The sequence below is a fragment of the Mytilus galloprovincialis genome, chromosome 1 (assembly GCF_965363235.1).
Source record: "Mytilus galloprovincialis chromosome 1, xbMytGall1.hap1.1, whole genome shotgun sequence".
NCBI classification, from domain to species: domain Eukaryota; kingdom Metazoa; phylum Mollusca; class Bivalvia; order Mytilida; family Mytilidae; genus Mytilus; species Mytilus galloprovincialis.
The window spans coordinates 127,135,459-127,162,166 of record NC_134838.1 but is presented as its reverse complement, the minus strand read 5'-3'; the positions used below and the strand labels follow the sequence as shown (position 1 = coordinate 127,162,166).

General features: G+C 31.5%; 1 protein-coding gene across 1 annotated transcript in view; it reads left to right on the top strand.

The window, feature by feature from the left end:
- Positions 1 to 2,353: 2,353 nt before the first annotated feature.
- The window catches only part of LOC143058280 (rho-associated protein kinase 1-like), a 42,798-nt gene continuing 18,443 nt past the window's right edge, over positions 2,354 to 26,708 (top strand). The window contains exons 1-19 of the mRNA XM_076231753.1: positions 2,354 to 2,886; positions 6,893 to 6,974; positions 8,238 to 8,338; positions 9,038 to 9,097; positions 9,538 to 9,615; positions 10,700 to 10,875; positions 11,492 to 11,576; positions 13,027 to 13,171; positions 13,371 to 13,509; positions 14,483 to 14,574; positions 15,097 to 15,256; positions 16,419 to 16,452; positions 16,949 to 16,960; positions 17,283 to 17,297; positions 19,920 to 19,999; positions 20,530 to 20,638; positions 21,660 to 21,818; positions 23,375 to 23,455; positions 25,977 to 26,142. Of these exons, the coding sequence (XP_076087868.1) occupies positions 2,791 to 2,886; positions 6,893 to 6,974; positions 8,238 to 8,338; positions 9,038 to 9,097; positions 9,538 to 9,615; positions 10,700 to 10,875; positions 11,492 to 11,576; positions 13,027 to 13,171; positions 13,371 to 13,509; positions 14,483 to 14,574; positions 15,097 to 15,256; positions 16,419 to 16,452; positions 16,949 to 16,960; positions 17,283 to 17,297; positions 19,920 to 19,999; positions 20,530 to 20,638; positions 21,660 to 21,818; positions 23,375 to 23,455; positions 25,977 to 26,142 (1,870 nt within the window). The 5' untranslated portion in view covers positions 2,354 to 2,790. The remainder of the gene's footprint in view (positions 2,887 to 6,892; positions 6,975 to 8,237; positions 8,339 to 9,037; positions 9,098 to 9,537; positions 9,616 to 10,699; positions 10,876 to 11,491; positions 11,577 to 13,026; positions 13,172 to 13,370; positions 13,510 to 14,482; positions 14,575 to 15,096; positions 15,257 to 16,418; positions 16,453 to 16,948; positions 16,961 to 17,282; positions 17,298 to 19,919; positions 20,000 to 20,529; positions 20,639 to 21,659; positions 21,819 to 23,374; positions 23,456 to 25,976; positions 26,143 to 26,708) is intronic.

Here is a 26,708-nt window from a genome sequence, read left to right as displayed (position 1 = left end):
TATTTAGCATGCAAGTTCAAAAACTCAAAATTTAACACAAGAAAGCTTTCTGCTAATGTACCTACATTACACTTTAACTGTTGCAATATTTTTACAGCAGGCAAAATTTGCACAGCCCTTGCTTTGCAAAGAAACAACACAACATTTGACTCTGTGATCTTGAAATTTATGAATTACATAGATCCCAATATTTTTGTTACTTTTTTTTAATTTCCTTCCTCACAACACCAGTAATAGAAAGAAAATATATTAATTTACATTGATTATTTAGTAATTATTCGTTATTAACATAGTTTATACGGCGAAATATCTACTTTTTGATATGGGACGTGCTCTGACGTCCCTCGGCCCCAGCTTGTCTGGCAAAACAGAGCAATCTGTGAAACGTGGAGACCTCTGAAGATCCTCGCCACGTAAAAAACAAGAGGTAAAACACTAGAAAATATCCTGTAATCATATAAAGCATCAAAACAAATAAAAACATTGACAACAATAAGGCTTAACTCATCAGATGGATACATCTAATAAAAATCTATGATTATTTCAAGAAAATTATCAATGCATATGAGCATATAATATATATAAAAAAAAAAGATGTGGTATGATTGCCAATTGCCAAGAGACCATGTGACACAGAAATTAACAACTATACGACCTTCAATGATGAGCAAAGCTCATCCCGCATAGTTAGCTATAAAAGGTCCTGAAATGACAAATGTAGAACAATTCAAACGAGAAAACTAACGGCCTAATTTATGTATAAAAAAATGAACAAAAAACAAATATGTAACGCAGCAACAAACGACAACCACTGAATTAAAGACTCCTGACTTTGGACAGGCACATACATACAGAATGTGGCGAGGTTAAACATGTTAGCGGAATCCCAACCCTCCCCTTAACCTGGGACAATGGTGTAACAGTACAACATAAGAACGAACTATACAAATCAGTTGAAAAAGGCTTAACTCATCAGATGGATACAAATAGAAATACATCTAACAAAAACAGAGAGTGGACGTGACCGAGTACTTGTACATCCCATAAAAAAAAAGACACTCAGTACAGATCTGAGAGTACTCGCAGTTACTGACAGCTAGTTCAATGCCAATTACAACTAATAAAAAGTAATGCATCTGAGACTAAATCATCAATCATTACACATCCAGCATCCAATGGCACGGTAAACAACATCTCCGTAAAAATGAGGATGTGCTATCCCGTTGGAAATAAGTTTTCTACAGGTAGAACCAAACTTCAAAACCAAATCTAGAATTTAGTAAAGATTTTAAGTGATTTGTGGTAACGAAATCCCTGACTAAATAATTTACCAGTAATACATATATTTCGTTCATTAAAATCCAAAACGTTACAACAGACACGGGCAAAGCGGAGGAGTTGTGATATACAAACACCGTAAGATAGTGCCAAAGGAACATCACCATCTAAAAAAGGAAAATTAACAATAAGGAATGAGGTATGGAAAGCAAAACAAATACTTTTAAAATTATCAGTACACATGAGCATATAAATCAATACTTTTCGCTTGGGTTTGGATGACTTTTAAATAAAACGACCATAAACTCAATTAAAATCAACAAAGCACTAAAATGACCTTTAATATTAAACTTTTTGGGGCAATTTTATCAAGGACTATCAAGTGAGATGTAAATATTTCTGTACTTAACTTTTGAATTCCACATATTTTTTTTCATGTTAAAAGTTCAATATCCTTATAAATGCATCAATATCCCATATCCCATTTACTTTTAGGACAAATATCCCATATCCCTAAATTTAAAATGGCAAATATCCCGTAATATACCCTATACAAGCCTCATAAATCTGTTGTCGATTTCCTTTTACCCTGACAAACTTGAATTACAGAAAACTACCATAAAGGGTATTTCCAAGTAGAGGAGGGAAAATTAATTCAAATGTTTCAATAAGTCTTGAATAATATTCGTAAAGGTTACGAATCAATAACCGCGCCAACAAGACATAACAAGTTGCTACATTATTGTTTAGAAGCCAGTTTGCTGCAATAATCATTTTAAAGAAAATACAGTGAAGGAAAATGTATTTTTTTCACCGGGTTGCCTCAACGTAAGCTACGCCCCTGGTCATTCCTTAAATAATTTCCACATGGAACATTTTTATATGTTCCCGCCAAAAAAACTTCTACCTTATTCCTTATTTCTATTATTCAATGTATATTTTCAGAATACTCCGTTATTTTAATCATATTCCTTAATGTGTGTTTTCAAAGTGTATAACTTAAATATTTTCTGTTGAAAGAGTGAATAAAAATCAGTAGAAAAACATTCAGTAAAAAATAATCCGTTAAGAATGTGGTATCAAAAGGAGGCTGTAATCATGGAGGCTTGTGCCCCCTTTGACAGGTGATAGTGTGACAGCCTCTTACGTTGAATGCATACTAGACATACTGCTTTATCGCATACAAGAAAGACACAATAACTGTGATATTTTACATTATTAAAATTCAAGACTTCTCACTGTCAATCTCATTAAAAGGACGGAAGTCATCCGAAATTGTTGACATTTTTTCGCTCGACGGGAGCTTGTCGGACAAGTTTCCATTAATCATTGGACATCTATAACATACTTTAAGCAAACGATGTATGAAAATATATAACGAATCTGATATTAATGTTAAACATTGACATTGTGCGTAAACGAAATGCTTGTGTATCAACAAAAATCATCGTAAACTTAGTGTAAACATTTACTTCCGGTCATTTTTAAATTGACATCAGTTACCGCTGAAGAATGGCTACACTTGACCCGGAATATAAGATAAGACTAAGTAAAGTGGAGGAGAGGCTGCGAAATCCAAACTCAGAGTTGAATATTAACAGCTTATTGGTATGTATTTAATCGTCCACATGAGCCAACATGATGTTTTCAGAATAGAGCTATAATTTTTGCAATTACCATATCGCTATTTGTCCGCTGTAATACTGGACATTACACAGGTTCCCGTAAAATTTTGAGGTCATAATTCAAAATATCTGACGCCACAATGAGAAAGTGATTGTTGTATGACATCAATAGTTTGAGCAGGACCGATTCTGGGCTCAACGGGGATTATACACCTTATGATTATCGCTATTTGGAAATCTGTTCCGCTTGACCTAAGAATCTGCGCATGTTGAACTTTTGAGGTCGTACAACAATTTTTTTTCCATTGTAGCGTCAGATATTTTACATTGTGATGTTAAATTTTCTGGGAACCTGCAGTGCAATGTCAAGTAATGACGGACAAATAGCGATTAAAGAAGGTGTATTGTATGAAAGAAGCTCATTTATTTCAAATGAGATGGATTTCGATTGACACAATTTGAGCAAGAGTTCCCTTCTTAATGTCCCCATGTTTGAGGTCTATGTGAACCAATGTATTTATAAATCAGCCAAATTCAATTTGTAATACATGTACGTAGACAGCACTAGATGTTGAAAAATTTGAATTATTTACTTTCTTTTACATGTACATGTAGCCTTGTTTAACTCATCACCTCAATCTAGTCAGATTTTCTTATCATAATTGGTTTAAATGCTTATTTCAATTTGGTTTAGTCAATTCAGAAAATGATTGCAGATATTTTCAATTATCTTTCCTTTGTTATGACTTTAAATTGTCAACTGCTTTTTGTTTGTCATAAACAACATGATGGTTACCTCAAGTGGAATAGCAATTTGACTGTGCCCTTAGTTTTCGATAGGTCCTTGTTTCACTGTTTACAGTTAACTGTGTAACATTAGTTTTTACATTTTTCTTTCCAGGCCATGGTGATTTATTACCTTCTTCTTAAACCCTTCCTAGTTTCATTGTATTGCATTTATAAAAGCCAACAATTTTTGGTAAACAAGGTTATATCTTAAAGGTTATGATTTGTAAATGAAATACAGAAGATACAAAAGGACAAGAAGTGAGACGGAGTATTCTCCTAAATGCCTTCATAAAGAGACTGAATTACTTCCCTTGAGTAGTAGATAATGAGCAAGGCATTTTTGTTTGAGGTTTGAAAGTTCTTCACAATCATTGTCTGTAAGCATGGTAAGAGAGCTGACTTAAAAAAAAAAAGGATGGCCTGGTTCTGTTTCCCAGAGATTACAGCTGTTTTGATCTATTCTAATGAGAATTATTCTTTCCTGTTTGTGTTTTCTGCATAGCAAGACCATATTAAAATATTTTTTCAAAACAGATTTTTTAATTTTTTTTATATTCCCGCTTCCCGCATCCAGAAATGTAATCATGTCCATTTCCCGTACTGCTTTTTTTTTTTTTATTTTATAAGTATTATAAAAGATATCAGCATTTGTTTTTTTTTTAAATCACATTTTAACCTGTTTATAACAATTTTAAACCTATAAGCACCCAATAACACTTTGTAAATATCTGTGAGAATATTTGTTTTAGAATGAAACATGGGAGTGCTCCGATAAAAATATATAACAGCGGAAATACTTGTACAGAACAAAACATTGGTTTCTTTCCCCCTTACTTATATGCCCTATCAAAAAATGTTCGATGTTAGAATAAAGTACAAAGAACTTCTGAAGGATTTGCCTTCAACTGCAATTATATTGTATGCTGGCGAAACAAAACTATACATAGCCACTGCATGTTTATGTACCTGTCCTGATTGATTCAGGGGCCTGTTGTTCAGCAGTTATCGTTTGTAGATGTTGTTCATTGGTATTTTCCCATTTGGATATATAAATTAGGTTGGTTTTCCTGTTCGAATTGTGTACACTAATAATTGTGGGGTCCCTTAAAGCTTGCTGTTTGGTCTGGATCAAAGCCCTGTGTAAAAGGCTGTACTTTGACCTGTGTTTGTTATTGTCAGGTTGTGAACAACACCTCCCTCAGACAAAGGGTAATTTTACTGTTGTAGAAAAGAAAATAGAAATACCAAGGATTTGTATAGTGCTCATAAAAGGGATATTTACATTATAACATTAAGGGGTTGTTCCCAACCTGATAATGACTTAATGTACAGGGGTTCAAATTAGCGGTGGTCCGAGGTCCGCGACCTTCCACTTTTGCAAGCGGACCTTCGTTTTGGTTACTAGCTACGCCCGACGGACCTTCGATTTGAAAGAAAATAAATAATAACTTCGCAGACCTTTTTATCAAAATTTCCAAATAAACGATCTCAAAATAAATTCTCATCTTTATTATTCATGACAACAATATTCATTTTATCCAACCGCTAATTTTATACCGAAAATCGTTAAAAAGTAATTTGTAAATCCGAGTGAAATCGTATCTGACTGACAACATCAAGTTGAAATCAACATAGAAAAACAATGGATGCCATATATAAACCGGAAATGAAGATAATTACAATACCGGATCAGTTTCCGGGACGGATAAGGGTAATTCCGGGTTTGCCGATCAAATACAATAAAAAAAATAATGTCGGGCTTGAAGTTGTGACAAAATACATCTAAGATTATGAAATATAATCACTAGAATTGAAAACCAAAAGATATATGGAAAAGAAAGAAAGACCAGAAAATATTTTAGGTTGAAACTCAAAATTACTTAATAAGTTTTTTAGTTGACATATTTCCATGTCAACATCCAATACAATGTGACAGCATTTTTCTTTTATCATTAATACATGTGGATATGACATGCAGATGTTTTTAAAGTGTAAACAAATTACTGCAATTCCAAGGGGTAATTTCTCCTCAATTTTTAGGGGCCTGTAAATAGCTGGAAGTTTCGTACTTTATTATCAAAAATAGTGCAACTAGATATGATACAATGTAACAAAGTAACAAGCTCTAGTGGACTTTTAAAATCGAGTTGAAGTAGTGTGAGCCCTGAGGTAATGATATAACATTAATAATATTAATTACTAATCTTGGTTACAACACACCTACCAACAGTGACACCCTACCAAATAAAAAAAAAATAAAGATAATATGAATTCATAATATACAAGACAATTATATTTATTAGTTTATTGAACATATTATACAACAGTGACACTGACAATGTAACAAGATAACCTAACACCAAAGGCACAATAATTTTGTATCTTACTGTGTTATAAATTATTTCAAGTAAAAGTAGGACCTGCAATTTAGGTTGTGGACCTTTCAGTTTTGAGTGTCAAAGGTCCTGGACCTTCCAGTACCAAATGTTAATTTGAACCCCTGATGTAGATGGAGAATTGGCCCATTGTCAGTCACACATACATAGACCAGATTTAATTATACAATTATTTCTTGGTGAACATGGTGAACAGGGAAAAATACTTTATAAATTAAAGAAATGTCAAAGTAAAAGTCATAACTTGAGTTTTAATATTGTCAAAACCTACTATTTTATGTTTACAAAAAAAAATTTGAATCGCTCGCCTTTACTTTTCCAGCTTCGCCTCAAAAATTTTCAAATTTAATATTTTTTTATTAAAATTTTCAAATCGCTCACTCGCCCCAATTTTTGGAGTCTAAAAATCCGTATAACAAGAAATTAAATTGGTGTGGCCTAATTAAAATTTCATACATGTAAATTTGAAAAAAAATATTATATGCCACAGGAAATGTTAAGCACTACATTTGATATTTTGCATGGATTTAATATTTTTGAGTTTGCATGATTGTATAATGACCTCTATACCAATGAGCTCTTGATAACATACTATGTTCAAGTCTATTTGTGTTCTAGAGACAAAGTAAAGAAACAGAGGCATGTAGAAAATTACCCCATACCCTGTAAAGCAGATTATTTTGGTTAGCCATACATGTTATATGTATAACAATCTTACAGACACTAATGATGTTTTATTGTACATATTTCAGCAATAGGAATGTTACAGGCACTTATGATGTTTTAATATTTTATAAATTTCAGGATGGCTTGGCAGCACTTGTGGCCGACCTGGACTATCCAGCAATTAGAAGAAACAAATGTGCAGATCAGTTCTTACATAGGTGTAAGTGATATAAAAATATACATGTACACATCACTTGGTTTTCACATGTTGACAAAAGAATTTTGATGTTTTTATCATTCCAGGTATTTAAATTTGTAATATAAATCTACCAATTGAAAAGTTATATGATATATAAATGTTGTCAATGCATCTTTGTATAGTTCTGTTGTTAATGTACATTATGTAATCCTTTCATTTAGTTTAGTAGTGATGTGGATAGTTTTACAGTTATAATAGTATTTTTGGGAAACTTTGACCAGACAAAGTTGAATTGTCAATAAGTAATTATGATCTTATGTAGAGACTCAGATGAGATATTTTGATCAAGTTAATGGAATTCATGCACAGATCAAGTTCCATTTCTAAACTATATCAGGAAGTTGAAGAATAATGTTTTTTTTTTAAATGAATTGAAAGTGAATCAGAAACAAGTATGAAAGTTCTTGCTAAGGCCTTACACGGAGGTATTAATTCACTATTTTTAAAAGAAATTTAAAGAAAATGTTTTATCAGTTTCAAAAAGGTATAAACTACAAGGTATTGACTTTTTGAAGTAAATTTGTCCATTAGACATAGTTGCCTATTGTATTGACCTGAAGAATATAGTTGACCTTTATTGTTTGAGCAGATATTTTACAAACAAGACGAAAATATAGAATTTCATGTTTCTTGTTACCTGACTTTCAATTCACCACCATTTCTATTGTCAACCCTAAAAAAAAGGTCATTTCTGACCTTTCAAAATTTGAATTAAAAAAAGAAGGATGTGCTTTGCTGATATTACTTATGACATAAAAAAACAGAACTTCTGGTAAGCAGTAACAAAACACTGTGCTAAGCCTTTTTGTGAATTGTTTATTTCCAAAGATAGTCATCAAGTCTAAAAAGAATCTTTAAAGAAAAATTGTTATTCAATATTTACATGAAAAGAAGTTTTGAGTAAAAGAAGTCATTCACCAAACCATAACCCATTACTACATGTACTTAAAAATTACTATATAAGCATTCTGTCTTCTGATCATTTTGTTACTTAAACTGATGTTACAATTCTCTTGCACAAACAATTTATTTGAAAGTTTCATGAAGTCAAGTTACAATTTCTTAGGAATCTGTGACCAAAAAATACATGTATATGCACTAAATCATGGTACTCAATGAAAGTTAGCCTGAAAAGGTGTCAGAGTGTCAAAGCTACTTTTATGATACAAAGGAGAGAACCATTGCTATATTTATACATGAAATACTTTTTCCTGATGTTGACAGATAACAAGCCTGTAGAATTTGTGAACAGTTGTCGTATGCAACATAAAGACTTTGAAGTTGTAAAAGTAATTGGTCGAGGAGCTTTTGGAGAAGTCCAACTGGTATGTATTGTGTAATTCATTGATAATTAAATCTTGATATGAGATGATTTGATCTCACAGAATTTTATTTAATTGTTTCTACGTAATACATGTTAAAACAACCAAAAAATAAAAGAACACACCACACAAATGAATAACTCATAGTCCAGATAACCTGCCTTGGAACAAGTTCAAAATATAGTGCGATTAAACCAGTTGAAAAATGGAAAAAAAAAAAGTGCAGCTACCAACATTGTGACTACTTATTTGAACAAAGAAATAACAAACAAATCATTATTTAGACAACAAGGTTAAACTGTGGTTGCTGCTTCTACAGGTATTTACACCTGTTGGAGGTGTACTGTAGATTTAGAAAACAAATCAGAAACTGTACTCTTTCACAGGTGTGAAGTATTATTATGAAACTTATTGAAATCAGTAAAAAAAAAAAAATAGTCCAGTAAGTGTTTAAAATTGATACATCATAATTTGTCACAAAAAAGCATTTCATGCACAGGAGAAAGTTCAGTAAAATTAATTTTGTACATTGGCTATTTTAGCTTAGTGTATGGATGGCATTTGCTCAATGAGTAATAACTTAATGGTATTTCAAAGTAGAAAAGATGAACTAGTTTAATTTGTTTTACTTTTAAAATTTTGGATAAGTTGAGAAATATTTGTTGTTTATCATTTTGAAATGAAATTCTTTCTTTTTCATAGGTACGACATAGATCTACAAGAAAAGTATATGCTTTAAAGTTACTGAGTAAATTTGAAATGGTAAGATAAACACAAGTATTCTTTTGATGAAATAATGTTAATGTGAACTTGTTTAGGAACATGTTCTTTCATATGTCCTTGATCTGAGTTACTTAGTCTTGAGAGGTCAGTATTTTGAATAGATATGGTTAATACTTCGCTTTGTATTGAGATAAACATGTGAACAGTTCTTATTGTACTTTCTCATATGACTATAATAACGTAATTAATGAATTGATGTTACAAAGATAACCTTAGTTACAGTCTGTGAAAGAATAGTGGCAAATCCTTGACAGTCAGTAACTTGTACTGATCAGAATTAATTCAAGTCTCTCAATCTGGTAAAACAAGGAATTTATTCTACCAATTGAACTAATTAAACAGAAAGTACATGACACCATTCCGTCAAACCAATAAATTTGTCCTTTGTTATTTATGCATAATTATATTTGTCTTTACAGATTAAAAGGTCTGACTCTGCCTTTTTCTGGGAGGAAAGAGAAATAATGGCCAATGCTAACAGTAAATGGATAGTACAGGTAAATTATTCTCAAAGTTTGGCTCAAACCATTGATATAGAAATAAAGAAGTAAAAAATGAGTTGACTTATTTTACAAAGGAGTGGGTCAGGTAAGGGTCGATTTTGGCCTCAAATTTCAGGTACATCGGACGAAAGATTTGGGACACTTTTTAAACACTTAATATGATTCAATTAATTTATGTGGAAGATTTTAACTGCTTTAGTCATTAAAAACGCTTCAATTCAAGCTCAAATATGAAAAATCTATCAAATATGTCAAAAATATCACTTTTTAGATGGTTTTTGTCAAAAATGAAAGTGGCCACATCCGTGTTCCTCCTCAACCTTTATATATGTTATGTATTATCATCAAATACAACTTACATTTCAATATTAAGAATGAACACAAATGCAGCCACTTTCATTTTAGAAGGAAACTGTGGTAGGGGTGTAACATTTTTCTCATTTTAGATTTCAGAAATTAAAAAGAATTTTTCTAGAAATTTTTTTTTAAGGGGATTAACATTCAACAGCATAGTGTATTGCTAAAAAAATTAATTTTGAAGTTCATTAGACCACATTCATTTTGTGTCAGAAACCTATGCTGTGTCAACTACTTAATCACAATCCAAATTCAGAGCTGTATCAAGCTTGAATGTTGTGTCCATACTTGCCCCAACTGTTCAGGGTTTGACCACTGCGGTCTTACAAAGCTGTGCCCTGCGGAGCATCTGGTTTTAAGTTCTTAGACCACATTCTTTCTGTGTCAACTACTTAATCACAATCCAAATTCAGAGCTGTATCAAGCTTGAATGTTGTGTCCATACTTGCCCCAACTGTTAAGGGTTTGACCACTGTGGTAGTATAAAGCTGCGCCCTGCGGAGCATCTGGTCATTCAAATTTGTTTTTTGTCTTGCTATATTTCAGCTTTTATGTAAGATGTAAATTGTTAATTTTATTTCACAGCCGGGAATCATTTGTTGTTCATTGAAAATTAAATTTTGGTCTGAAAGACTATCTCTTACCAAAAAGCCTATAATTTTGTCTTCAGGACTAAACTTTTTACAAGTGACTAGACTAACGTAAATTTATTTATTTCTAGCTACATTATGCTTTCCAAGATTCCAAGTATTTATATATGGTGATGGACTATATGCCTGGTGGAGACTTGGTCAATCTTATGAGTAATTACGACGTCCCTGAGAAATGGGCCAAATTCTACTGTGCTGAAGTAGTACTAGCTTTAGATGCTATACATTCTATGGGATTTGTACATAGGTAAGTCAAATTTAAAGACAAGAAGAAGATGTTTGCAACAATAGGATAAAGACTAATCTTTGCAAAGCTTGAAATTCAAAGCACTAATCTTCATTCCAATTCAGCACTATACAAAACACTTGTCCTTTTGTTTAGGTCTAGTATTGCAAAGGTTAAAATTCTTTTAAATTTAAATAAAAAATGTATTGTAATTAGGAACAAATTGAACAAATATTGATACTTCTTTACTTATATCTTTGACTTTGTGTAAACATATTTAATTTATTACAATGTTTGCAATGAAATACATGGAATTCCAACTGACAAGCAAATGAAATAGGATAATTTGACTTGTGAAGGAAATCCTGTGATTTTACTCGTCAATATGTGTCAAAAGTCATTCAAACAAAGTGAGAACATGAAAAACAGACATAATCCCTTGCATTTCATACTTTATTTCCATTAAAGGTAAATGTGCTAAAAAGTTTAGATAATCCAAAAATATATAAATATTGAAAAAATTTCATCATTCAATATGCCTATTGGAATAGTGTACAATGTAAGACATTCTACAAGTTAGTTATATTAATGCTGGTTTCTTATTTCTAAACAAATGAAATAATTTTGCCTGTTTCAGGGATGTAAAACCAGACAACATGTTAATTGATCAAGCTGGACATTTAAAGTTAGCTGATTTTGGTACTTGTATGAGAATGGATAAGGTAAGGGGCTCTCATTAATAAAACTGTATAAAATTTATCTTATAGAAAGAAGACATCTATTTTTACGATTAATCAGTAAGACACAATATACTTGTTTAAAGAAAATTGAAATTGTTATTCACTAACATTAGTACACATATCTTTAGAAATCATATATTTTGTGGTCAAAACATTTTTGGTTAAGGCCAGACTTTTTTTATTATCTGTTTAACGAGATCCGCCGACTCCACCTTTCCCGATTTTAGAATAAAAATAAAAGTAGTGCTTCTTACTTTTATTATTATTTTTCCCGCCGACTGTTACGAAATCCTCAGAAAAAAATAAAATGTGTTGTTCACGATACTCGCTTTCAGTCAATTTCGTTATCGGTAATATTTAATTTTTACCAAGTCAATGAAACAGCAATTTTCATTTAAAAGTAAAGAAATTCAAGGCATAAACGATATATTTTCTTCTAAAAGATTTTTAAGCTGGTGGCATGCTTTTCATACTTGTTACACGAAAGCATACATCAAATCATTCTAACTTTCGGCAAAATCAGTTATTACTTCATCAGAACTTGATGAAATTAGCCTAAAGTAAACTTGTCATCCATGTATTGCATTAGAAACGTCATATTCCTTTCCAAATAGCGTATCAAACATCGTTTATTTTTGTTAATTTTTCTTCGTCCGACATTTAAATTTGTAGAACTACGGATCGGAATCGGGATTTCATCGGAAACGGACCCGCTATGACCGAAATCCGGATTCTTGCGATAATGACTACAGACGCATGAATGGCACTGCTGACAGACAAAAATTGATCCCAAAAGGGAAAATTACGCATTCCACACGCATTAACATACTTTTGGTTAGATCTTCTTGATTAATGTATATATTTCCACGTATAAGCATTGTTTCAATTTATAGGTTAAAGTTGCTTAACTCTGGGACTATTACACCAGAGACATATATACACATGTGTATATATATGTCTCTGCATACACTAAGAGGTTCCTGACTGGGTGACTGGTATATACATATATAGTGTATATGCAGCGAGGTTGATATATTTGAGTGGTGCCATGGATCTATATTAGTGGAAATACAGAATCAAAACATAGTTTTTATGTTTATATTAATAGAAGGGTTAACCAGAGACATATATAAACTATATGTATTCTATGGTTTAATATACTGGTCTGTTCTCATTTCATTGTTCTTGTATTTTGATAAATTCTAAAAAAAAAAAAAAAAGTCACTTATAATGGTTTTATTTTTATTTTTAGTGTCGACTGGACCAATTTTGCACTTTTATTTTTTTTTTTATTTCGCCCCCTCGACCCTAATTTTTTACAAATTTTCTCGTTAAACAGATAAAATAAAAAGTCTGGCCTAAGCATGAAAGCATATCACTTCTTAACTCTAGAATCTGAATAGTCTAATGTTGAATTATGTCATCAAAACAGGATGGAATGGTGAGGGCTGATACTGCTGTAGGAACACCAGATTATATATCTCCTGAAGTTCTCCAATCACAAGGCAGACCAGGGCACTATGGCAGAGAATGTGATTGGTGGTCTGTTGGAGTCTTTCTGTATGAAATGTTGGTTGGTAAGTAGACAAATCTTATTCAATTTATCTCGGATAACTTTGATATTATATGCCTCGGGCTTATGAAGGGGCATCAAATGTGTTCCATGGACACATTCACCATATGTATAATAGATAGTATCAAGTGATTAATTGAAATACAATCTTTAGTTGTAACATGTTGTCAACAAATACATTAACAGATATTCTTCTTTTTCAGGTGATACTCCATTTTATGCTGAATCGTTAGTGGGAACATACAGTAAAATTATGGACCATAAAAACTCACTTACTTTTCCATCAGAAATAGAAATGAGTCATGATGCAAAAGATTTAATCTGTGCTTTTTTAATGGATAGGTAGGATTTTTACTTGATATTTATTTATGTACGTGTATACAGGCGCAGAGAAGGGGGTTCAGGGGGTTGGAACCCCCGTTTTTTTTTGGACGATCAATGCATTTGAATGGGGACATGTAGTTGGAACCCCCCCCCCCCCTTTTTGTCCTGGGTTAGGACCCCCCTCCCCCCTTTTTTTTAAATGGCTGGATCCTTCCCTGTGTATATGTGAATTTAATTGTTTATGTGTATCCTTTGTTCCTATGGATTCGTTTATTTTGAAAGGTAGTGATTTTCATGGATTTTGGAAAACTTGCCTTTTCATTGATATGTGATTTCATTTTCATTTTCTGCATACAACTTAAAAGAAAAAGCCTAATTTCTAGAACATTTGAATTCAGGGTTCATCTGCATCTACGAAAACCACAAAAATTAGTATCCAACAAAGAATAATAAATCCACAGGGTTAAATATAAAAGGGAATATTACTGTAGGTGCATGTGGTTAAAGCTCAAATTTTATTCATATCTTTTACTACTAAATATTTTGACAACAGGCTACATTGAGTTTAGTTAAGTTTAAACACATTTAATTGTTCAAAATGACAAATGGATCAAACACAAGTTTTGCAACTTTCTTTGATATTGTATGCCTTTATAGGGGATCTCATTGGGGTGTTCTGATCCCGGATCCGGCTTACTGTTTTGTCAGATTCCTGTATCCCACTTACACTATTAATGAAAGCAATTCTCACTTTTTTGTAATTTCCTGGGTCCTGCTAGACCTCATTTCTTATTTTCAAAGCACTATAATTTGATTTTCACATGTCACACTTAGACCCCAATGAGACCCACTTTATATCTAAGGGTTCCTTAATAATGTCTTCTCCAAGTGCCTTTCTAGAAAAACTTATGTGCATTGCAGTTATGTGATTATAACAATAGTCTGTTTATAAAAGTATCAATCTGTAAAGTATCATGAATCTGTATTGTAGAACTGAAAGACTGGGTAGAAATGGAGTAGAAGAAATAAAAGCCCATAGATTTTTCAAAAATGATCAGTGGAACTGGCAAAGTATACGAGATGGTAAGATATAAATATCTAAAGAAAAAAGAGTATGAAAGTAGATGGAAGTTGATTCATTATTTGTCTGTTTGATAAGAGGTCAGTTTTAGTTATTTGTTGTTTGTTACTTTTTTAAATCGTTGCAGCTGGAAGTTAAGTTATGGGATGCCTGGAGATATATGAGACTCGACACAAAATTCAATTATTAATAGTAAAAAAGGCAAGACATTTCCACATGTTCACTCTAATTTACAATAAATGATCTGGATTTGGCTTTGAGCAAAAGGGATTTATGCAAATAACTGAATTATGCAATTAAATGTCATATGATTTAGTGGAGTTGACTGCATTAGTAATTTAAAATGTATATTATAGATCTTTGTTTTATTACAGCTGTACCACCAGTTGTACCAGAACTTAGTAGTGATATAGATACTAGTTACTTATGACATGTTTGTTTTATTATAGCTGTACCACCAGTTGTACCAGAACTTAGTAGTGATATAGATACTAGTAACTTATGACATGTTTGTTTTATTATAGCTGTACCACCAGTTGTACCTGAACTTAGTAGTGATATAGATACTAGTAACTTTGAAGACATAGATAAAGATGATGGACCCGAGGGTTCGTTTGAAATACCCAAAGCTTTCGCTGGAAATCACCTACCGTTTATAGGATTTACTTATAATAGAGATTACCAGTAAGTTATTACCTCCCTTTTATAGTATTGATTACCAGTAAGTTATTATCTCCCTTTTATAGGATTTACTTACAATAGAGATTACCAGTAAGTTATTATCTCCCTTTTAAAGTCTTGATTACCAGTAAGTTATTATCTCCCTTTTATAGTATTTACTTACAATAGAGATTACCAATAAGTTATTACCTCCCTTTTATAGAATTGATTACCAGTAAGTTATGACCTCCCTTTTATAGTATTTACTTACAATAGAGATTACCAGTAAGTTATTACCTCCCTTTTAAAGTCTTGATTACCAGTAAGTTATTATCTCCCTTTTATAGTATTTACTTATAATAGAGATTACCAGTAAGTTATTACCTCCCTTTTATAGGATTTACTTACAATAGAGATTACCAATAAGTTATTACCTCCCTTTTATAGAATTAATTACCAGTAAGTTATGACCTCCCTTTCATAGTATTTACTTACAATAGAGATTACCAGTAAGTTATTGCCTCCCTTTTAAAGTCTTGATTACCAGTAGATTATTATCTCCCTTTTATAGTATTTACTTATAATAGAGATTACCAGTAAGTTATTACCTCCCTTTTATAGTATTTACTTACAATAGAGATTACCAGTAAGTTATTACCTCCCTTTTATAGTATTTACTTACAATAGAGATTACCAGTAAGTTATTACCTCCCTGCTCTCGTTGTTAACATTTACAAATGTCCAATGATCCAGCCCTCCTACCAAGATGGCCAACATGGCTAAAAATAGAGCATAGGGGAAAAATGAAGTTTTCAGCCTATATTTCTGAAACTAAAGCATTTAAAGCAAATCTGACATTGGGGAAAAATGTTTACAGGTTAAGAGTCATCTGCCCTGAAATTTTCAGACAACCTGTTGTTGGGTTGCTACCCCTGAAATAGTGATTTTATGGAAATTTTGCAGTTTTTGGTTATTATCTTTGATATTATTATAGTATCTAATAATATCTAATAATCTTGAGTATCTATTAATATATAGTATCTAATACTATTGATTATGATTTTAACCTTATTTTACATTATTTCAAAAACAACAGTAACTACAAGTGAGTGACACAGGCTCTTGGGAGCCTCTAGTTTGTCCAGACACCAATGTTTCATAACTAATGATTTGAATTGTTTTGCAGATTTTCAATGGACAGTTCAGGTGGTGGTGGAAAGGTATGTATAAAACAACCATTTATTTAAAAGTTCAGTGTAGGTCCATTTAAAACTTGATACTTTATACTACCAGTGCAAAGAAACAAGTAGATATGATAATTATTCTAAACTTAGGTAATTAATACCTCAAATCTTTACAATGGGCAGCTGCTTGTAGTTATAACTTCATATGAATATTGTGATAACAAATGACTGAGAACATAGAATTTAACATCACAATTGATTTTCATTAGAAAGTGATTCTTTCAATATACTCCTTCAATGTACTGGTATGTACTCTTTTTGTTTTATTGCATAGTTGAGTTGCCGCATGTTTAATTCATGGATATAACATTGGATCTGAATCTTCCAGGATGAGCACATTTATTTAGATATTGGCTTATCTGTTCCATGAATTTAACTTGTCATTGTTTTTTGGTGTCATTGATATATACTCCCAGTCTGAATTTTTTTCACAACAAAATAATATGATATCTATGTTTTCTTTCATTTTCAGTCCAGCATGGATGTAAGTATAGTTAATATTATGCTCTTGAATGTATTTTTTAAAATTTGATTCTCCAGCATATAATTAAAAGACAGTGTGACCTTTTTATCAAATTCCTTTGAATGTATTTATAAAGTATATGGTACGAAATTGCATATCACCATTTTGCACACAGCATGAAATATGAAAAACCCAGCTTTAATGAATTTAGTTTTGCATGCAATTTTACAAGATTAATTTGTTTTGGTGGTCAGTTGAAAAGCAATGAATGGATTTGAAAACCAACCTGGATCTGACCTTGTTATATGACCTTGTTATATGACATTGTTATGTAATATTTTAGTCAATGTCTTCTGGGGTGAGTATATTGTCATACATTGGTTGTGTGATCTAGACAGTAGCTACTCGGTTAAAGTGTAGATGTTTCCTCTTTATATTAACGTCTAAACAGATATGCTCATTGGCAAAATGCCTCGACCTGGTCCATATTTTCCTGCTCACTACTAAAGGATTTATTTTCAAATGGTGTTGGATAATCCAACTTGGATTTAAGGAACAGTACATATTTTGGCATCCTAAAAGGTTCTGAAGACTGTGTAGCTTTAATTAAAAGGACTGAAGATAAATGTTTGAACAGGTTACTTGATGAAAGATAAAAAAATAATGAATTAAATCACATCTCATTTCAGTTTTGTAAGTGTTGATTTTTGCTTTGATCAGTACTGAATGACATGATCAAAGGAAATATGGACTAGGTTGGGGCATACTCATAAAAAATAATTTATCGAACTAAAATCAGTGATTCAGTTATTATATTAAAGCATTTGCATGATTTCAATTTACCATATAATTAATGTATTTAAGACCATGTTGAATATTAACACTACATGCATGTAAATTTCTTATAACATTGGTTCACAATCACTGAGCTGTTCAATTTATCAGTTACAGGAAAATGTGGTTCTAACTTATTGTGGACCATTGCAGGTTTTAAATTACAATGATTACAATAATTTATTTTATGACAATGGAATGAAATAATAAAATTATATCTTTGCAAATAGCTTACTTCCATTTAAGCCTTTCACCCTTTCACCTTTGTAGCCTCAAACACATGTGGTTTTTTGTCGAGCCTGCAACTTTTGTTGCAGAAAGCTCAACATAGGGATAGTGATCCTGCGGTGGCGGCTACGGCGGCGTTAGCTAACTTCTAAAAAGCTTTATATTTTAGAAGGTGGAAGACCTGGATGCTTCATACTTTGTATATAGATGCCTCATGTTACGAAGTTTCCGTCAGTCACATGTCCAATGTTCTTGACCTCATTTTCATGGTTCAGTGACCACTTGAAAAAAAAGTTCAGATTTCTTGTAATGTTGAATTCTCTCTTATTATAAGTAATAGGATAACTATATTTGATATGTGCGTACCTTGCAAGGTCCTCATGTCTTGACCTCGACCTCATTTCATGGATCAGTGAACAAGGTTAAGTTTTGGTGGTCAAGTCCATATCTCAGATACTATAAGCAATAGGGCTAGTATATTTGGTGTATTGAAGGACTGTAAGGTGTACATGTCCAACTGGCAGGTGTCATCTGACCTTGACCTCATTTATCATGGTTCAGTGGTTATAGTTAAATTTTTGTGTTTTGGTCTGTTTTTTTCATACTATATGCAATAGGTCTACTATATTTGTTGTATGGAATGATTGTAAGGTGTACATGTCTAGCGGGCAGATGTCATGTGACCTTGACCTCATTTTCATGGTTCAGTGGTCAAAGTTAAGTTTTTGAGTTTTGGTCTTTTTATCTAATACTATAGGCCATTGGTCAACTATATTTGGTGTATGGAAATATTTTATGATCTTTATGTCAGTAGCGCAGGTTTCTTTTGATCATGACCTCATTTTCACGGTTCATTGCAAAGTGTTAAGTTTTTGTGTTTTGGTCTATTTTTCTTAAACTATAAGTAATAGGTCAACTATATATGTTGTATAGAAGCATTGTTAGCTGTACATGTCTGCCTGGCATGGTTCATCTGACCTTGACCTCATTTTCATGGTTCATTGGTCTTTGTTTAGTTATCTTGGTTAATGTTAAGTTTATCAGACAGTTGTAATAAAGCTTTATACTTAGGACTATCAACATAATATCAGTGATTAGTATAGAAGGCGAGACATTTCAGCGTGTGCACTCTTGTTATTGGTTGTCCAATTATAGGTTTTCTATTCTTTTCGAAATTTAGCTGATAGATCTTTCCAGTTGCAAGTTATGTAAAATATACTGCCATTTAAGTTGAGTCTCAACAAAGCAATTAGTGAGCAGACATTAAACATTGTTTTATAACAGAAATATGGTTGAATCAATTGGGTTTTTTTTCTAACTGGTGACTGCACATTACTCTATATGCAGCATGACAATAATATTATATTTCTGGGAGACTATTTTATGACAATATTTAAAGTGACAAGTAGTTACAATTGTCTGAATTTCAGGATTATCTGCCCTTTGTGGTTTATTTGTTCATGGTATATTCCTTCATATTTTAGTCATATATTCCTTGATAATATAATACAATCTATATTCCTGTTACCTTATAACCCACCTGTAGATAGTTTTATAGACTCCTTCTTTTAAAACATTGTGTATCTGCCTGCTATAAGATCCTGGATACCAAATTACACAAAGCATAAGACTTCAGTGTGGGTACATTGTTTACATACATGTGAGTCTTGCACATACTTTGCAAAACTGCTTTGTTTTTCTCTTATTTTTAGAAATACATACAATTTTCAATCTCTTAATTTTATATTAGAATGTACATGTAAACATAAATATTTTAATATTTTACTAAATTTTAATTTATTATATGCTTTTCAAAAAATATAAATATTTCAACTTCTTAGAGTAGTCATCATTTGCTTTGAAAATAGTCACTAGGTCTTTTTTATAAAAGTTTAAAATATTGAGTTTTATGTTATAGAATGATGAAGATAAAAGAAAGCTAGAGGATCAGATAAGGTCATTGAAATCTGGAAAAGAGGAAATTGAAAGAAAATATATGTAAGACTTAGTTTACTGCAAATACATTGAAGTAATGCATCAGTCATTAACAGTTGATAAAACAGTTATTGTTATATATAAGTTTGAATGTTGAGGGCAGTTAAGGCGATAAAATAAACAATCAAGAAGAGAACACGTTTTACATAAAAAAATTGAAGCAAATTGGGTTGGTTATTGTGATAAATGGACCAAAAATGCTACTGGAAATTAAGAATGTTTTGTAGTAATAAGAAGTTAAATTTTTTTTTTTTAAATGTTTGATAAGAGCAGGAATTAATACACCTTTTGTAACTGCTAAATGTTTTCCAATTCTTAAAAAGGGGGGAGTATTTAACATCTTCTTCATTATTTACTCCACACAGTAGGATTGGAAAGTGTCAATGGATGAAACCAGAGGGTATTGTGCATCAAATGTGGTAGCTTAACTGAAAAAAAGTATAAAAAATGTTCTGTTGAAACAATATGTAAATAGAACATGATTATGAATGTTCTATTTTTTTATGACTTATATAATATGTTTTGAATTATAGGCAGGCAGTACAGAGTTTAGATAGGCTGAATTCAGAGGAGGGGAAGATACGACTAGAAAGAAGTGAACTTGAAAGAAAAGTAGCTCTCATTCAACATGACCTTAAAGAGGTATTAATTTAACTAGGAACAGTAAATGAAAATTTCAAACCATTTGATGCTTAGTTATATAGTAAAAATGCATCGTTTATTTTATATATCCTGCAAACATAGTTTGGGGTGTATATAGGATTCATCTTACCCATCTGTCTGTCTGTCAGTTTGTCATGTAAGTGCTAATCTTCTAAAAGTATGAGACAGGTTTTGATGAAACTTTGCTCAGTTGTAGAAAAGTTCCTGAGGATGTGCTTAAAGGGAAATCTTCTGGTCCCACATGTTGAAGGGGGAAATAATTAATGATAATAAGTGTGAAAACAATGTATATATGGTTTGCAAATGAATCGTTAATAAAACACAAAGAATTATTTTAATCTCTTTACTTTGAAAACTTATTTTTGTGGCAAGAAACTGAGTATTGTTATTTTTACCTACCTGCTTCATAACTTTGTATATCAAAAAAAAACAACACTATAAATATCATGTGTCTAAAGTGCTTTTCTGGATTTACCTTCATCAGGAACGCTCAAAGCCGAATATTTGAAGCCTAGTAACAGCTGAAATAATTATATAAACTCAGCTTTTGCAGAATCCTAATTTGACAGTAGAAGATATGTAAATCATGATTAAAATAGTCCATTAACTGCAAATTATAACCATAAAATTTTAAAATTTATTTATAGAAGAAGAGAAACTCTTTTAAATTTATATATATCCTGTTATAAAGTTATTTTTCAATAACATATTTTCTCATTAAACTAACACTTATTTAAAAATACCAGCCATTGCACTGCAAATAAAGGAAGTTTATTCACACAGATATTGATTTTCAATGGCAAGATTGACCAATATTTTCAAACTGTGTCTTGTTTGACCGACTTTAACAAGGAACATAAATGTGAAGCCTGATTAAATTAGATAACAAATTCATATTTCCTGATCAGTTGAATAACTAATAAATACATCAAGGTACATAATACATTTTGTTATGCAATAGATTAATTATAGAATCATAAAACAATCTTATTACTTTTAGACACAAAGAAAATTGGATAATGAATTTGAGAATAAAAGAAAGCTTGAAATGATGATAAGAGAGAAAGAAAAATTACTGGACAGTGAGATGAGTGCAAGGAAAGAATTATCCAGTAATAAAATGCACAATCATGAAAAAGTAGCCTCTCTAGAAAAATCGGTAAGTAATGATAAAAATGTGAAGTGTGTGTCAAAAAAGAAGTTATTTGAAAAATTAGCATGTGACTTGGCAAAGCATGGCTAAAATACATTAGAAACTTTTGTTACAGCATTCCCTCTTCCAATTGAAAAAAAAGTATTTAATTTATCTGTATATAATCCGGGGACACTGTTACTGTCCTTATATTTTCATTTAGCTCAAATATAGTCCCTAGTGTGGATGGTGTATTACTTGCAAAATCTTTTCACACACCATCCAAATTTATTTCTCCATATTTTATGGACAGAATAGTAAGTAGTGCAATGAAATTACATGTTAAAAAAAATGAATGATGAATTTTTCTATGCAGTTGTGATTTAGTCCAGTTGAAAATGTTATAAAATTAGTATGTCTGAAAACTGAATTGTAGACCCCCTTTACATGAAAATATTCATATTTTGATAAGAGCCAATACACTTTTCTATAATTTTGATATTTTCTGTCCCAAACATTGTACAGTTCATTGTAAAAATATTATTTGAAAGATAGGGTGTGATTTTTATACGACCCCAAAAAAATTGTGCGTTCGTATAATGGTATGATGTTGTCTGGGTCGTAGTCTGCGTTGTCGTCCGAGGACACATTTCGTGTCCGGACAGTAAGTTAAGTTTAAGTTAATGGATCTGTATAAAATTTTATAAAAAGGTTTAATACCTCAAAAGGAAGGTTGGGATTGATTTTGGGGATGATGGTCCCTACCGTTTTGGAATTAGGGTCCCACAAGGGGCCCAAAACAAGCATGTTTCTACTCTCAGGATATCAACTTGTGTATAAGCATTACAATTGCTCTGAAATTGTACCACACTCTTTAAAACCACAGGAGAAGGTTTGAATTGATTTTGGGGGTTAAGGTCCCAAATGTGTAGGAATTTTTGGGGCCAAAATATGTTAAGTTTTAGTTTTCAGTCAATAACTTGTGTTTTTAAAAGTGTATAAATCTCTCTGAAATTATACCATAAGTTTCCATACTACAATAATAAAACAATCGCCGCGATATAGCCTTTTTGTGCTAATGCGGCGTAAAGCAACCAACAATCAATCAATCAATCCATACTACAAAGGAATGGTTATTTTTTTTTTTGGGGGGGGGGAGGGGGGGTATGGTTCAAATCATCAAGCAATTAGGGTACAAAAAAAGGGGGGAAACAAGGGTTTTTCTGGTTAAAGGACAATTTAGAAAATTTAAAAGCAGTGAAGGGGAGGTAATCCAATTAAAATTTAAAGAACACTGTTATATATATGTTTGATTACTTGATTACCTCCCTAACACTGCTTGAACATTATGTTTAAAGAAATGATGATTGTCTTGAGATGTGTAGCTGTAAATTTATTTTTAGAAGTTTCTGTTTATTAATATTAATTTTAACCATGACTGTATATCATTTTATATTTTAATATTTTATGATGTATTTAAATGAGTAGTTATTGTTGCCATATAGTTTAATTTAAGAAGCAAAATGACAACATCAGTAATATTAGCAGGTGTAATTTTTATTGTCACTTATGATATTTTACAGATTGCTGACCTGAATGAGAAGTTACAGTTAGAATCAGAAATGACTGCTAGGTTTAAAAAATCGTATTCAGAATTACAACAGGTACTTATATATCATTAGCAAGGGATTTTGTCTTTATATGCATGTAGTATTTGCCAATGGGTGTTAATAACCTATTTATTATCATCCTTATATTAATCATGTTTGATAGAAAACAAAAAATAAAAAAAAATCAATCATAAAACTTGTTTATTGCATTTTTTTCTGGCAGAAAATGAAACCTGGTGTATTTTTATGGAGCTTTTCCTCATTTGTTCTTCTGAAAAGATTAGTACAAAAATTGAATAGATTTATTATTTTCAACAAATTATTATACAGGGTTTCTTTTCATACCAAATATAACTTGAGTCAATGTTTAAAAACAATACACTTTTATTATGCCTTTCTTTTCCTTCAAATTTCTATTATAATGTTCTGCTTGCATTTTTCCAATTTGATTGTTTTATCTTTTAAAGTTTATTGATTTTAAAGATACAAATGGGATGAAAATTGCAGTATTATATTTGTATTGTAATGTATTTTAGGTTTCCATTTATTATACAACCGCAAAATTTGAAAAAATTTTCGTCGTATATTGCTATCACGTTGGCGTCGTCGTCGTTGTCCGAATACTTTTAGTTTTCGCACTCTAACTTTAGTAAAAGTGAATGGAAATCTATGAAATTTTAACACAAGGTTTATGACCACAAAAGGAAGGTTGGTATTGATTTTGGGAGTTTTGGTCCCAACATTTTAGGAATTAGGGGCCAAAAAGGGCCCAAATAAGCATTTTCTTGGTTTTCGCGCTATAACTTTAGTTTAAGTTAATAGAAATCTATGAAATTTTGACACAAGGTTTATGACCACAAAAGAACAGTTGGGATTGATTTTGGGAGTTTTGGTTTCAACAGTTTAGGAATTAGGGGCCAAATAAGCATTATTCTTGGTTTTCGCACAATTACTTTAGTTTAAGTAAATAGAAATCAATGAAATTTAAATACAATGTTTATGACTACAAAAGGAAGGTTGGTATTGATTTTGGGAGTTTAGGTCCCAACAGTTTAGGAATTAGGGGCCAAAAAGGGACCCAAATAAGCATTTTTCTTGGTTTTCGCACCATTACGTTAGTATCAGTAAATAGAAATCTATGAAATTTAAACACAAGGTTTATGACCATAAAAGGAAGGTTGGTATTGATTTTGGGAGTTTTGGTCCCAACAGAATAAGGGGCCCAAAGGGTCCAAAATTAAAAACTTTGTTTGATTTCATCAAAATTGAATAATTGGGGTTCTTCGATATGCCGAATCTAACTGTCATGACTGTGTTTGTAGATTCTTAACTTTTGGTCCCGTTTTCATATTGGTCTACATTAAGGTCCAAAGGGTCCAAAATTAAACTTAGTTTGATTTTGACAAAAAATGAATCAGTTAGGTTCTTTGATATGCTGAATCTAAAAATGTACTTAGATTCTTGATTATTGGCCCAGTTTTCAAGTTGGTCCAAATCGGGGTCCAAAATTAAACTTTGTTTGATTTTATCAAAAATTGAATAAATGGGGTTCTTTGATATACCAAATCTAACTGTGTATGTAGATTCTTCATTTTTGGTCCTGTTTTCAAATTGGTCTACACTAAAGTCCAAAGGGTCCAAAATTAAACTTAGTCTGATTTTAACAAAAAATGAAATCTTGGGATTCTTTGATATGCTGAATCCAAAAATGTACTTAGATTTTTTATTATGGACCCAGTTTTCAAGTTGGTCCAAATCAGGATCTAAAATTATTATATTAAGTATTGTGCAATAGCAAGTCTTTTCAATTGCACAGTATTGCGCAATGGCAAGAAATATCTAATTGCACAATATTGTGAAATAGCAAATTTTTTTTTAATTAGAGTTATCTTTCTTTGTCCAGAATAGTAAGCAAGAAATATCTAATTGCAAAATATTGTGCAATAGCAAGATTTTTTTTTAATTGGAGTTATCTCTCTTTGTCCAGAATTAACTTAAATCTTTGTTATATACAATATACAATGTATATTCACTTTTTACTACCAACTGATAAATTAAAATAATCTTTACCATTCAGTGATAACAAGCAGTTTTTTTACATCTTAATATCTTATGATGTATTTAAATGAGTAGTTATTGTTGCAAACTCCATTAGAAATTTTAATTGAGATTAGTTTTGGAATAAGGGAAAGGGGGATGTGATTAAAAAAATTGGGTTCAATTTTTCTCATTTGAAATTTCATAAATAAAAAAGAAAATTTCTTCAAACATTTTTTTGAGAGGATTAATATTCAACAGCATAGTGAATTGCTCTAAGAGAAAACAAAAATTTTAAGTTCATTAGAACACATTCATTCTGTGTCAGAAACCTATGCTATGTCAACTATTTAATCACAATCCAAATTTAGAGCTGAATCAAGCTTGAATGTTGTGTCCATACTTGCCCCAACCGTTCAGGGTTCAACCTCTGCGGTCGTATAAAGCTACGCCCTGCGGAGCATCTTTTTATTTTTAAAATATTATAATTTTTGATGTTGTATGCTAACATTATTTAAAAAATCTTGTATATTTTCAGAGATATAATTCATCAGAAAAAAATTACAGTGATCTAAATTACAAGTACAGTGAAATACAAAATATAAAACTGTCTTTAGAGAAAGAGGTGATGACATTACAAGATAGCTTGGCCCATGAAATGAGCAATAGAAGCCATGCATCAGAAGAAACATTAGAACTTCAAGGTAAGTCTGAGTTTTATATAGGTGCACTGCTCTTGTTTCTCATCTAAATTTTTTATACGACCGCAAAATTTGAAAAATTTTTCGTCGTATATTGCTATCACGTTGGCGTCAGCGTCGTCGTCGTCGTCGTCGTCGTCGTCGTCGTCGTCGTCGTCGTCGTCCAGCGTCCGAATACTTTTAGTTTTCGCACTCTAACTTTAGTAAAAGTGAATGGAAATCTATGAAATTTTAACACAAGGTTTATGACCACAAAAGGAAGGTTGGTATTGATTTTGGGAGTTTTGGTCCCAACATTTTAGGAATTAGGGGCCAAAAAGGGCCCAAATAAGCATTTTCTTGGTTTTCGCACTATAACTTTAGTTTAAGTGAATAGAAATCTATGAAATTTTGACACAAGGTTTATGACCACAAAAGGAAGGTTGGGATTGATTTTTGGAGTTGAGGTCACAACAGTTTAGGAATTAAGGGCCAAAAAAGGGCCCAAATAAGCATTATTCTTGGTTTTCGCACAATAACTTTAGTATAAGTAAATAGAAATCTATGAAATTTAAACACAAGGTTTATGA